The sequence below is a fragment of the Notechis scutatus genome, chromosome 3 (assembly GCF_049901735.1).
Source record: "Notechis scutatus isolate UNSWTSFEM ecotype Mainland chromosome 3, rNotScu1.2, whole genome shotgun sequence".
NCBI lineage: Eukaryota > Metazoa > Chordata > Lepidosauria > Squamata > Elapidae > Notechis > Notechis scutatus.
Genome location: NC_142011.1, coordinates 84,061,383 through 84,076,567, shown reverse-complemented (window position 1 = coordinate 84,076,567; position 15,185 = coordinate 84,061,383). Strand labels below are relative to the sequence as shown.

The 15,185-nt window shown below is 39.5% G+C and overlaps 1 protein-coding gene across 1 annotated transcript in view; it reads right to left on the bottom strand.

Annotated features, from left to right (window-relative positions):
* FRRS1 (ferric chelate reductase 1) overlaps positions 1-11,880 on the bottom strand; it is a 32,518-nt gene extending 20,638 nt beyond the window's left edge. Inside the window, exons 1-4 of the mRNA XM_026674089.2 lie at positions 11,691-11,880; positions 3,635-3,830; positions 2,294-2,430; positions 882-976 (exon numbers count right to left, since the gene is read on the bottom strand). Coding sequence (XP_026529874.1) covers positions 882-976; positions 2,294-2,430; positions 3,635-3,830; positions 11,691-11,708 — 446 coding nt within the window. The 5' untranslated portion in view covers positions 11,709-11,880. The remainder of the gene's footprint in view (positions 1-881; positions 977-2,293; positions 2,431-3,634; positions 3,831-11,690) is intronic.
* Positions 11,881-15,185: the final 3,305 nt, after the last annotated feature.

Sequence of the window (15,185 nt, the reverse complement as noted above, 5' to 3'; positions counted from 1 at the left end):
TTTGCAAGGACCGGGGGAGAGAAGAGAAGGAGGTTCGCTCTTCGCTGCTCCACCAGCCCAGGAAGAAACTGCTTCAAAGAGCGGGGCTTTTCCTGTCACCGCAGCTATTCAAGCACCTCGCTTCACCCCACCCCACCCCCGCCCGCGCGCTTCAATCCACAGTGTCCCGTTCTGCCTGCCTGCCTGCCTGCCTTAGTTTCTGGTTGTTTGGGAGCAGCTTCGGCTGAGAATAATAACTATTCGCCTCTTTTACCCAGCCGGAAGCTGTTCCGATTCAACCATTAACGAAGGCAGGCAGGCAGGCAGAACGGAGCACTGGGTTGAACCCCGTGCGGGCGGGCGGACGGGTGGGGAGAAACGGGCGCTCGGAGGCGCTGCGGCGACAGGAAAAGCCCCCGCTTCTTTGAAGCAGTTTCTTCCTGGGCTGGTGGAGGAGCGAGAGAGCGACTGAGAGAGCTGACCCAGAGAGAAGGACAGGCTTCGGTTGCTTCCTCCCTCCCCTTCTTTCATTTGTGTCCTTGATCCCGATCCCAGCAGCATTCACCGAAGGTGAAGAAAGCCGCCATTTTTAAAAAAAATTCTTTGCGGCCCGGTAGAGAGTGCTCCACGCCCGGTACGGTCCGCGGCCCAGTGGTTGGGGACCCCTGACCTAGAGGGTTCAACCTTGGTTCAAGTTGAGCTGAAGCTCTTGCCAGCTGCTTTGTACAAATAAAACAGGGATTCCAACACTGATATGTGAAGACTGAAAGGTCATACAGGACTTTGTCAACATGACATTCAGTTCAGAGATTTGCATATCTTTCATTATCTGCAGGCCATACGTATTTTTGAAAGGAATACATCAGAACATCCAAACAGGAAAATTATTTTAATACACTTACAGAAATTGTACATTCTTTGGTGCATCTCTAGGAGCAATCCAATAAGCATCCATATGGTTTTTCTTAGAGTTACTGGTGTGACTAACAGCTGAATTCTACAAAATACAGAAGCCCCATTTTAGCATTACATAATGGCTGGATTCATACATGGCACTTTATCAAGACACTGTATTAACAATAGCTTTTTGAATAAGCCGCAACCACTTGAGTACCAACAATGCATCAAGTCAGAAAGCAAAATATATAAAGACTTAGTAAAATGTATGAACCAACTCAATAATTAGGTTTATAAACCATACTAAATTCCAATCTAACAATTCATAACTGGTTCACAAACACCAAGCCATACAAAAACTAAATTTTGGTTCAACGCACCATACTGATTAAGCTCAGATACATCTGATTTGTTTAGCTTAATATGTTCTATGAATGCAACTTTACAGTTTAAAAAACAGTTTATTGTTTAGCATTATATATAAACCCAATTGGGGGGCACAGCTTAAAATAAAACGGACATCCGTTAACAGAAACCTTACAAACTATTTATGACTTAGCATGATATAAATGCAATTATTGAGGTGCCAAACAACTTTACTGGAACAACTAGGGTTAATGTACAAACAATCCCATATGAAAGGCAGTCTGAGTTCCTACATCCTAAACCATTTAAGGCTATGAATGTATGCACTAGGAGTTTTATTCTGCCTAAAATCGGATTGTGTTATCAAATGATTTCCCTCAGCTTTTAATTTTAAAGATTTCAGTTGCTCACTGTTATTAGGTATTTTAATATTTCATTTTAATGGTTCTTTTATTTGAAGGTGCTTTTACTATTTTATTATATTTTCATATTATAGCTTCTAGCCTACATATTCTCAGGAAGGCCATCCCTATAAAGAGCTGGGTTACTCAGAGGAAGCAGCAAATCATGTTTCATTTTAATATCTGCATACCACCTGTTTAAAATTTCAACCACTTGAGGATTTATTTCTGTTATCTGAACCCACCAGAAACTCATCAATATTACTTAATCTGCACATTGCTCTACAATCTGAATATGTCCATCAGAAAAAGATAAGAGGGATTCTGAAAAGTTAAGTGAGATAAAAAGCACACAGGGAAGGATATATAAAACATGGCAATATAGTGTGCTAACAGCTACTAACTTATTCTGCATCGGATAACCAGCAGAGGGAACCCTGATATTTAAACTTAATCTATAAAGGAAAAATAGTCTATAAAGGAAAAGGTATTATTAAAGCATCATTAGTGTTGATTAATTCCAATATGAAACTGATGCAAATATAAAACTGTAATTTAAAGCAACAGTGTTAAGAATGCTCCCTACATTATTTATTGCTCAAAAGCTAGTCAAAATTGGCTGTCAGAAGCCATTTTCAAGATTTTCTTACCTTTACGTGTCCACATTTAAGGAGCTGAGACCGTTTCCGATCAGCTAATGCAAAAGAACCAATGGGCGGGTCTTCCAAGCGGTCAGCATTACGAGCTTGTAGCAAAAAGCCTTCAAATGCGGGGCCAGAAAAACTAACTAAAATCAAGAATTTGAGAAAAGGAATGGAGATGAATCTCAGTTTATTCTGGCCACAAGAGCAGGCCTCAAATCCAGCATTTTGTAAAATTGCCAACTGCCAGGTGTATATGGACTTCTACTCCCAGAATTCTCTTCAATGGCTAAGCTGGTTATGGGAATTATAATACAACTAGAACATGTTTAAAATACAATGTAAAAACCTGGAACAATGTTAGCTTGTCTTTTCGTGTTTACCACATAATTTGAATGTTACAGTCACCCTTTTATTTTTTATTTTTTTTAAAAAAACAGATACTATAATCTAAAACAAACTTCAGATACAGAACCTGAATTAAGATAGACAAGATGGCAACTTCCTAGAATGGTAGCATGGTAATTTAGAAAACACTCTTGAAAAACCTATGTTGCTAGGAAAATAAAAGTGGCATAGCTGCCCTAGGCTCCTTCTGGAAACAACTCACCTTTTAAGAGTGGAAAAACCAGTAGAGCCTATTATAAATGTTGTTTATAGTTTATACTCTCGCATTAGGAATGAACCATTGTGAACTCAAACTGGGCCCAACAAGTCATTCCAACCCATTAGGGAAAGCTAACCTATAACCAGCATTTCACCCACATTTCTGAAGGAAACAGCAGTGGGGGAAAAATTGTCAAATTTGAATGGTTGCCCATCCCACCAAGAAAGAAGTGATCTGTGTGCCACATGCAGCACAATTAAAAACGTAAACATATAAATGTTCATATTTAAAAAGTACATTTAATCTGCGACATGACCAAAATTGAGCCCAAAATTTCTGTTGCTAAGCCAGACATTCGTTAACTGAATTTTACCCTATTTTACGTCTTTTCTTGCAACCGTTGTTAAATGAATCACTGCAGTTGTTAAGTTAGGAACATGGCTGTTCAGTGAATCTGGCTTCCCTAGAGACTTTGTCGGAAGGTTGCAAAGGAGGATCCCATGGCCCAGAGACACTGCAACCGTCATAAACATGAGTCGCTTGGCAAGCATCTAAATTTGTGACATGGGGATGCTGCAATGGTCATAAGGATGAAAAATGTTTATATGCCATATTTTCAATGCCATTGTCACTTTGAATGGCCACTAAACTAATATGTATGCTGAGGACATATATATAAACAAGCACAAAAACATGAGAAGATGGTGTTAGCACCATAAGAGAGCCTTGGCGAAAATCAATACCTTTCACACGATCTCCTGGCTTAAATTCTGTCACATTGACTTCAATGGTATGCTTGGGAAATTCCTGAGGTGACCCTCCGTGAAAAGGCAACATGGAGTCACAGGATTCGGATACTCTTCCATCTGGGTAACCAACTGATTGATCAGAAAGGCACGCAAGCAGCCAAGCAATAAAGGTTATTCTGGAAGACTTCATCTACCAAAACAAATTAAGAGTGAACATCACAGAGCTGTTGTCATTCCTTCCTTCACATTTTCCCAAAGCAGCCTTGCAGGGACCTCGGTCTTTTAAAGTTTAATCCCAACCTCTTTCCTTTTTCTTAAATGAATCAGAACAATCATTTTGATTCGCTTCCAGAATTAAAGGGCCTTGGGTTATTTTGAACTTGGACCAAACATCTCTTACTATAAACTACTGAAACCTACTGTGCTGCATACATGAACAGGTTATACATGTATGCAACATGTACATGAACAGGTTTTGCAGGCCCCTACTAGTATACAACCTTGTTAATTCTCTGTAGGCCCAGATAAGATGAGCCAGTATAGTCACCTGCTCAAAGTCAAAGAATAAGAGATGATTTCTATGATGATAATTTCTGCCAGGAACAGACTTTTACCATAGTATACTAACATATATAGGTAGTCCTTCACTTATGACTGTGATTAAGCACACAATTTTAGTTCTATGTTGTGATTATCATAAAACAAACCATCATGTGACTGCACACGATTTTACGACATTTTTTGAAGTGCTTGTTAAGCAAATGCAGGAGTTGTCAAATGAATAGAGTGGTCATGAAGCAAGCCCATTATTTGTCATGTAAATGCCAGTTTCTGGGGAAAAGTTGTAAATCGCAATCACATGATTGTGGGATGCTGCAAACGGCCATAAATGTGGGTCAGTTACCAAGAGCCCAAAATGCAGTTGTGTGATTACAAAGGGACCCCAGACACTGGAACTTCAAATCCAGGTTATAAGTAGCTGTTTTAAGGTCCACCATAACCTTGAATGGTAACTAAGCAACCAGTTGTAAATCAAGGACCATCTGTCCTCCAAAGGTTACTTTTCTGCTATTCCTTTCTTCTGGCCAAGGAAGACTATAGCATTCTGCTTTTCATAAGGAAGAGAGACATTACCTTCGCTAGAATCCCAAAGGATAGAGTGGGCCAAGAGATAGTCACTGGAGTAAGATTCCCTAGCGAGCTTCACGGCCAACTGGATTTTTGTACTAAATTCTTCCCACTTGGTTTCACATTAGTTCCTTAATTCAGTGTGCCCACTTTCTTCCTTCATTCCCCATGTTGCAAGATATTGATTCATTTCTTTGTTTTCACTTTATTAAATTTAGGCAACCTGGCTCCTGATTACTCTGGATGGTTTACACCAGGGGTCCCCAACCACCGGGCCGCGGACCGGTACCGTGGAGCACCTCTACCGGGCCGCATAAAGGAAAAATGGCTTTCTTCACCTTGGTGAATGCTGCTGGATGGGGTGGCTAAAAAAGAGAAGCCTGTCATCTCTCTGGGTCAGCTCTCTCGCTCCACCAGCCCAGGAAGAAACTGCTTCAAAGAAGCGGGGGACTTTCCTGTCGCCGCAGCGCCTCCGAAGCGCCCGTTCTCCCCCCCCCACCCGTCCGCCCGCCTGCCCGCGGGGTTCAACCCAGTGCTCCGTTCTGCCTGCCTGCCTGCCTTCGTTAATGGTTGAATCAGAACAGCTTCGGCTGAGTAAAAGAGCGAATAGTTATTATTCTCAGCGAAGCTGCTCCCAAACAACCAGAAACTAAGGCAGGCAGGCAGGCAGGCAAGCAACGGGACACTGTGGATTGAAGCGCGGCGGGCGGGCGGTGGTGAGTGGGGGTGAAAATGGCGCTTTGGAATAGCTGCGGCGACAGGAAGAAGCCCCTTCTTTGAAGCAGTTTCTTCCTGGGCTGGTGGAGCAAAGGCGAAGCCTCCTTCTCTTCTCTCCCCCGGGTCCTTGCAAAAATTTTCTGCTTGAAACCGGTCCCTGGTACAAAAAGGTTGGGGACCACTGGTTTACACTTTAAAGACAAGGTCTGGGATCCCACCAAGTTTTCAAGGGCTTTCAGAATATCATCAGGGTGGAAACAGCTGAGTCTCCAGGGTGATGTAACAAACAAGGCATTCTCCTTTGATCCCCATGGATGACACTGTTCAATCAAAGGGACTTGAAGAGCACACATTCTACCTGATCTTTGTGGATTAATAGCCCACAACCCACTACTTATCTCCATTTTAAAATCTGGGACTAGATATATTGTGACTTCATTCTCTTTGGGTCCCTATAATCATTTCTTTCAATGTTGTAATTATCACCAGTGAGCAATATTAAAAACCTATGTTCTTTCAACCTCAGTTTAAAATACTCTAACCCCAATTTAATATCCTTAACTACCATCCAAGAGAGAATAGCCATACTGTCTTAGGTCTATTCGATCTGGAGTTAAATACTAACTGCAATTTAAACAAATACTTCCGTTCATGTTTTAATTTCAAGACAATCCATCATTGTTCCAACGAGTGAGAAATGCTGACACAACTGAAACATACATTTAGAATGTAATAACCATTGGTCTTTGGGATTTTTTAAATGTAGATTTTTTTCAAGAAATAAAGATTTAACAAAGAATGACACCATTTGAGTTTTGGCATTAATTTAGTTGACATTCTGCTTTAAAACAAAATACACTATTTTATTGTGTATTTTACATATTTCACCGCATATTGCATTCCTTAAATTTTTAAATACCCTTTCTCCCCATTTTTACCATAAATTAAACAAACAAATATTACCTAAAGCAGTTAACAACAAGACCTGGTAACAGCTAAGAGCAGAAAAGTTGAAGAGTCAGAGGAGCTAATTCTGGCTGCACAAGACCAAGCTTTAAAAACAAATGCATACAAGGCCATAATTGAGATGACAGCAAGAGACAACAAATGCTGCCTCTACAAAGAAGCTGAAGAAATAGTAGATTGCCAGGTTAACTGCTGCAAGAACACACAGACTGACTACAAACAATAGCATAACAAATTAAGAACAATGGAGCATTGGAATTGGAATATCTGCATTGGAATACCACTTCCTCCAAGCAATAATTGGTGGGACCACAAAACAGACAAACAGAAAATGAAGAAGCTACAGTGCTCCTGGGACTTTAGAATTCTGACAGGCAAGCACCTGCCACAACATATCCCAGGCTTAACAATTGTTAATAAAAAAGATTTTTAAAAATCTGGATATTGGATGTGGCAGTTCCTGGGGTCAGCAGAAGAGAAGAGAAAGAACTCAAGTAAATAAAGATCTGCAAATTGAAGTAGAACGAGTGTTGCAAAAGAAAGCAAAGATGGTACCCATATTAATAGGTGCCTTGGATGCAATCGAGAAACCTCTGAAGCCTCACATGAACATCATCTGTATTGACAAAATCACCCATCAGTCAATTGCTAAAGGCAACTTTACTTGGAATAGCGTACATCCTGCTACAATATCTTTAACACCATCAAACAACATCACCTACCTATCCCAGATCCTTTCTACAATTCATTTGCATACCTTCCATTGTACTTTTGTTATGTCTTATATGATAATTTTATATGATACTCACAGAGCTTACTTAAAAGGGATACAATTAGTATATATGTATTTGATTTTTATCCCACCTTTATTACTTTATAAGCATCTCAAGACTGCCAACATATATAAATACCTTCCTCCACCTTGTCATAAGATTATATTTCACATTTCTAGACCATCCATCTCTTTCAAGGAGATGCCGGTAACACTCATTCTTTGAATTCATAGGCAAATAATCAAAGTTCATTTCATGTTTGAGCTCTTTACAAATATAAAAATCCTTGAAGAGCTGAATGAACTTCAAAAATTTTCCTCAAAAAAAGGAGTCAGCACTGTGAGTCACTGATTTGTGATCACACATCAGTGTGGAAGAACTGAGTTAAGAAGTGCTAGGAATTTCTCAATCAAGCTGGTTTTGAAGGAAAACTCTTAAGCGTCAACCCCATTCGATTGGGCTAGAAGCATAGATGGGCTAAACTAATAAAAGCTTGTCAGTGTGATTGTGTTATACAGGGATCCTCAAACTTGGCAACTTTGTGGATTTTAACTCCCAGAATTCTCCAGCCAGTTGCCAAGTTTGGAGACGTCTGGTTTATACATCTCTCTCCAGAGAATTAGACAGTTATTTGCCTGAATTACTTCTGAATGTTTCTCCAAACTTCAAAAATATTACAGCCCTTTTTGCCTAAGTAATAGTATCCTGCATATTTCCACCAAAATCCTCTTCCTTACTCTCATAGATTATTATAGGTTTAAGTAAGCCTAACAGTCTAGAGACAGAAAAAAACCCCACAGTAATACTAGGTTTAAATGCAGTTTAATGTTAAAGTGTTGGTTTGATCTGAGCTTAGCATGTCGCATGATCCCAGTCATAAACCATATTGGCAGGACATGTAACTCTAGACTAAGACTGGTGATAGAGTTAGACATTTGATTAGTTTATTTGAAAATATTTCTATAACTCTTAGTCTCCAAAAGCAGATCCCAAACAGATCTGACCACATTCTTCATAACTGGAACAGACTAAATCCTAAGAAACATATATTAAAAACAAAATCACAGGGACATATGTGCTATTTATCAGTTGCTGCCTGTTACACTATGTTAGTTACATATGTGTTATTTGAGGAAACATGTAGCAAAACATAAGCTTAACTACCACTTTGAGTTACAGAGAACTTATCAGGTATGAGCTTCATTTCACCTATTAATATTTTCTGGGGTATAGCAAGTTCAAATTTATAGTCTATGAAGGGTTCCATGACACCCACTCATACGTCATCAAGAGAAGAAATGCCAATAAGCAACTTGAAGGCAAGGACTGCATCATTTTTCAACATTTCTTTTGATAGCCCGCCAAATAAAATCCTGTCTTCTGTAAAGGACAATATATGACCACTCTAAGCAAACTACTTTCTCATATTATATTGATGGAACTTGCAAAAGAAGCCATTTTCCCCTCTGTTTCTTGAATCATTCACCAGTACTATATTAACTCTATTTGAAATGACACCATTACATCATCATACACCAATGAGGATATTAATGAAATGATGGTTAAACAAAGAAGCAAAATATATATTTGGGGAGAAAGAGAACTTGAAGAGCAGGAAGAAGGGAGGTAATTTTCTATATTCCCCTTGATAGAAAAAGCAAGTTTTTCGACAACTACTCAAAAGAACCATCTTTATTAAAGGAGCTACAATGGTTCTGTAACTTGAAGAAATGGACTGCTTTTCATAATCCAATTACAGTAGAGGCAAATCTGATGTCCAAATATCAATTTCTGCATATTGGCATCACTTGATTAATGTGGCTATTTTATTGTCTACACATAGAAAATTAAAAAAACAGAATGAGGGTTTTGTGAGATAACAACATAGCTTGATTTAGGTTCTTAAGAAAGAATATGGAAGAAATGGTCATGAAAGAGCAGCTGAATTACATTTCAGTAACGGTGAAGATTAGGCTTGGAGGACCAACCCAGAATAGTCATCATCTCTCTGTCCAAACGTATCTTACAGGAACATTGTGGATAAAAATGGAATGCTAGAACTACTGAAGAATAGGTAGGATATAAATGTAATGAATAAATGTTAAACATAATTGCTAAGTAATAAAATATAGTAGCCAATGAAAAATCATCAGAATTTAGTATGCAGGATCAATGTTTTACTAAAAATAAAATATATTTATGCTATTATCCACATTAGACATTATTTTCAGAGTAAGGTCAGAGAAAGAACAAGATTCAGGAATAATTCAACTTTCCAATGAACCCCTAATTATAAAGAAGACTGTGTATTATTATTATTTTAAAAAAAAGAAAGGTAACATATTAAGAATGATAATGTTGCCACTCATTGGCCATTGAGAAAACTAGACTACTAGGTTATTGCTATATCAAGATGACCCATTTGGACTTTGCAAACAGAGCTCCATATACAAGGCCGAGTCAGAAAAGAAGGGTCTGATAACTGATAACATTTGAGAGAGACAGATTAAATACAATTGAGCTTCTAAAAGAGAAAAGACAAGCTTCACTGGGCAAAAAAGTATTTGTTCTGAAGTACACCCAAGGGTATACATTCAGTGGAACAACTCTGCCAGTTTGTGTTCAAATGAAATCTTCCAAAATATGATTTATTAAATGGCCTTTAGGTCACAATATCAATGAAAGACAAGATTATCAAGGAATGTCTACTCTGCTGATCTTTCCATCCCCTTAATTTATCAGCTTTCCTCCAAGGAGTTCAATGGCAGTATATGCTATCTCCATCACATTTTTATCCATGAATGGTAAAAAAAATTAGTCCAAAAGATACTAGGTTTCAAAAATGCCTATTAAGTTTCTTAGGCATGGATTTGGCCATCTAAGGAGGAGGGAGAAATAAATCAATGAAGTTCAGTTATATTTTATAATTGAATTTGGGAAGCAGATTTTAATTACTGCTTCTTTGTGATTCATTTTTCTATTTAGGAAACTTCCTATATTTCAGCTGCTTTTATAGGAGGCTTGGAAATTGCTACTCGGCTTACTACTTCTCAGTCTGAAATCTAAAAAAGTAAACATATATATTTAGGGAAATATATATACTTAACAGGTTTGTTTTAGCATTCTAAAGTTAGTTATACAGTTTGGAGTGTCAGAGATTAACCATCAAATGCCATTCTTTCAAAGATGTTTTCAATAGAAATTAAATCAGGATAAATAGTAATGATGGATTGGAACCCTCCCAAATCTATTCCCTGAGAATAGCTAAGCGTAATTAAAATAGTTTGCAAAGGTTACAACACAAATACTATATACTATCTCATATCCAACAGCATCTCTCGTGTCTCTAAAATTTATATTTATCTAGAATATAACATAGCAGGATTATCTAGGAATTATTTGAAATCTTAAGAACATGCTTTTTTTTTTTTGTATTTCTACTAGCAGTAATTAGTGCTATCATGAAGCATCTTGTTAAATATCTCATACATGAAGAGGCCAATTCAAAAACAATTTATATGCAATGTATCAGAGTGGATTTTCCACAATATTCTGCAACTATTTTTTTCTTTTTGGACACTCCATTAATATTATAGAATATATATTTTCTCTCTAAAAGAAAATGTGCTGGCTGACAGTGTTCCAAACCATACTGAGATTTCTCAATGTTGCTGGATGAAAAGTTTCTCTGAAGAAACTTTCAACTATTCATCATTGCCAACCTACGTAAAATGTAAAGTGATGCAAAGGCGTACTCTGTTTACAAAATACAGTAGAAGTGTGCTTCCAAAAGGCCTAGCCAGGGTTTTAACAAATCGCTCCTCCCCCTAATATTTCTTTATTTAATACTTCACTTTCAGTGGGGGCTTCTAAAAGCAGGTGACCAGCAACTCTTTAAACCAGGGGCCTCTAACCTTGGCAACTTTAAGACTTGTGAACTTCAACAGCTGGCTGAGAAACTCTGGGAGTTGAAGACCACAAGTCTTAAAGTTGCCAAGGTTGGAGACCTCTGGTTTAAACTATTCCTAGTAACTTGGGTAGCTTTACTACATACCAGCCAGGGTTTAATAAAAACCCCGAACATTTCTTCATTTATACTTGACTTTCAGTGGGGCCTTCTAAAAGCAGATCACCAGCAACTCCTCTTTAAACTATTCCTAGTAACGTACTTGGGTAGTTTTACTACACATCAGAAGCAATAGCAGTGAACTCCTGGATACAATCTAATGAAAGCTGCCCAACACGTCCCAGGGAAGCTGTTTTAAACTAATTCAGCCGGCCTACTTTCTATAGCAACAAGTCCTTTCCGCAGCAAGGCCAGCTTCCCATAAACTTAACTCACACTCGTTGCCTTACATTAACTGGAAGCTTATTTTATGTTCTCTGTATGTTGCAGTACAGATTGCGTCTCTCGTCCATCCTTTGCTTCTCTGAATACCGAGATGCCCAAAACACCCGTTTCTTACCTTGTCATAACACCGCATAAACTTAACCACCCAAACTTTTGCCCGAAAACACCAGCAAGGAATGAAGACTTCCTACACACAGCCTATACGTTAACGCTATCAAGCACGCAGGCAAACATGCTTATCTATAGGCTCTTATAGCCAGGACTCTTCCTGCATCGCATCCCACAAGGGGCGGAGCCGAGAACCCGAGCGAAAGAACCCAAACGCACCTTTGGGAGTAGGTAAAGTAAGAAACTTTCACGCCGTGGGGAAAAAAACCAGGAGAATGACCTTCTCGTCCAACCTCTTAACATTTGTTCGATCGCCTGGATATTTAATGGCGATTCCTCTGGAAAAAGAAGGTAGAATGCTTATGGAAACAACGGCTAAAGTTCCGCAAGGCGCCGAAGACATAAAGTGGTTGCAGAATTATGTCTTAACGTGGGAACCCTGCTGCCATACCCCTAAGGGAAACACACAGCTATGCATAATTAAGACTTACACCCGGTTGGTCGAACGATTAGAGTAGTAAAACACCAACCTCCGCTTACTCAAGAGAAAACAGTGGACTCCCTGGATCTTGCTTCTAACTAAGATCGGATTGCATGTTAGGTTTTACAGCTGCCTGTCTTTTTTTGCTGAAAAGTCTCATCATAATGGGACGATGTTGAAAACAAAAAGGAACATGCCAGAGCAGATTCGTACTTAACCTTAGATTATGTTGAGAGGGAATGATATGGAGATGGTTAAACAGATGGGCAGGTGACCAACAAATACAATTGTGAATATGTAGTTGACTTTAAAAAGATTGCTATAGAAAATTGATGGCAATACTTTGGATCTCAAGGAGAACAAATCATTTTGTACTAAATGAAGTAAAACCAGGATGCTCACCAGAAATACTAATTGTGAGCCAAATTGATGCATGGTGGGAAGGTATCCATTTTTGTTCATTCAGCCTTTCAGATGATTAAACCACAATTTGGTAGAAGCCAAGCTGTAAACCAACATTTACAAATTAGATTGGTTAGAGAGTGAGACAATTACATCTGAACTTTTACCAGTTGTATTAACTGGTCAGAGTCTGGCTTCTTTGCTTTGGGCCAGTCACTCACTCACTCACTCACTCACTCACCTTCCAGGTTTGTTGTGGGGAAAATACAAAAGGGAAGGAGCATTATGTTTGTCACCTTGAGTTATTTATAAAGTAATACAAATGAAATAAAAATCTAATAAATATTTTACACCAGTCAGAATGTCCAATGGCCAACTGATTACCATAAAGCCAATATTTGTAAGTGAGGTTCACAGTGCCAATTTTTACAGTGCCATTTTTAAAGTCAGTTCTATTTTGAGACAATGCAAACAGGAGAATAGCTTAGTATCTCTCCATTATCTTTTTATGCTCATTTAACCATCACCTTCCGCACCCATATATATTAGAGTAAGAAAAAGTGCAATAAGAACAGCCCCATTTATGGATTCTCTAAACTCCATTCTCCAGCAATGGGCAACAAATCTTTGATAGTTCTTATATGTGTTCGGGTTGAGTTCAACCTTTATCTTTCAACAGCAATCCTTGTAGGCATCTTTTGAGCCATTCCATCTCTCTCAGTTCCTCTGCAAACCCTAGGAAACAACAAGATCCAAGGTTGAGAGAGGGGGCACAATCCTATTCAGGACTTCTTACTCCAGGTAGGGACTAGGTTCTTGGCAGGACTATAGAGCAGATCCTTAGTTATAGCCCCCAACTTCTGAAACCCATCAGGATCCATCCGTTGCCAGGGATGAATTGATCTAATAAGTTCCACATCCCTGCAGAGGGGTACAGCCTTAGAGAAATTCATCATTACCACACTCTAAGCCAGGGGTCTTCAAACTTGACAGCTTTAAGACTTGTGGACTTCAACTCCCAGAATTCCACCTCCAGTCATGTTAGCTCAGGAATTCTGGGAGTTGAAGTCCACAAGTCTTAAAGCTGTCAAGTTTGAAGACCCTTGCTCTAAGCTGAACATGACAATGGGGCCAAAAGATAGATCCACCAATTCCACATCACAAAGGCACCATTCCAATAAGAACACCAAATCGAGTGTGACCATTATTCCTAGTCGAGTCCTGGATATCTAGGGACAGGCCCATGAATGTCATTCCATGAACTCCTGAGCTATCTCTGACACACACACCCCACTCCCATGGAAGGCAGGTTGAAGCCCCCCAGATCATCATCAGCCTGGGAAACTCCACCACCACCCCTGTAGCTTGGTTCAAGAGCTTGGGCAGGGAAACTGCTAGGTGGCAATGAGACTAATACAATAGCAGCAGTCCTTAGAGACTACTCCAGTGGTGGGATTCAAAAATTTTTTAGTGCTGGTTCTGTGGGCGTGACTTGGTGGGCGTGGCAGGGGAAGGATACTGCAAAATCCCCATTCCCTCCCCACCCCACTAACCTGCTTCCCAGCTCCGTTCTCCTGTGCAGGGCAACAAAAGAAGACCCAGCCAATCAGCTGGGACTCGGGAAGCAGAGAATAGACGGGGACAGTCAGAGGTGGTATTTACCGGTTCTCCAAACTACTCAAAATTTCCGCTACCAGTTCTCCAGAACTGGTCAGAACCTGCTGAATACCACCTCTGGACCACTCTAAGGAAAAAGGTCTCACAATGGGCATTTGTGGAGCTATGCCCTTGGTAACAGCTCTTGGAAAGCAACAGTCACATTACTTCCCCTGCCCCGCAATCTGGACTGGTGCCCATACCCGATATCTGGCTAGGTATATTTCTGAGAGAGGAAATCTTCCCTCTGGTCCTATGTATCCGTGATACATGCCAAGCCTATACACTCTTGGTGGTGATCCAGTCAATAATGAGGGGTGCCTTATTGTAGACCAACCTGGGTTTAAGAGCAACAGCCTAAGATCTGGGCCACTATTGATCTACTGACCAGGGAAAGCGGGGGCTCAAGGGGGCCGGAACGCACAACCAATACAAAATATTGCAGACTTGTTCCCTGTGAAAGGGAGACCCCCCTCCCTTATTATATCAACTTGGGGATAACCGTGTCCATTTAGAAAAAGTTTACTGTTACTGAATAACAATTAACGGAGGAGAAGTTGCAGACTGGGTACCATGTAATTTCTACCTGACCGTCTTTTCAATTATGTCATCTAGAAGCCCAGAACTTAATTACAATTCATGACTTACAATTCATGACTTTACTTATTCATTGTACTAATCTATCTAATTATCTCTGGGCATAATGAGACAGCTTCATATATAAAGAACTGTAATTATTCTTTGTAGTAATTTATTTAATTATTATACGGGGCGGTGGGGCTATTCCAGAATTTCTATTTCGGTTGCAATGTCCTGGAGTCCTGTGATCATCTTTTGTGACCTTCTGAAAAGCGAAGTCAATGGAGAAGCCAAATTCAATTAGGAACCATGTTATTAACTTACAACTGCAGTGATTCACTTAACAACTATGGCAAGAAAGGTCATAAAATGGGGCAAAATTCA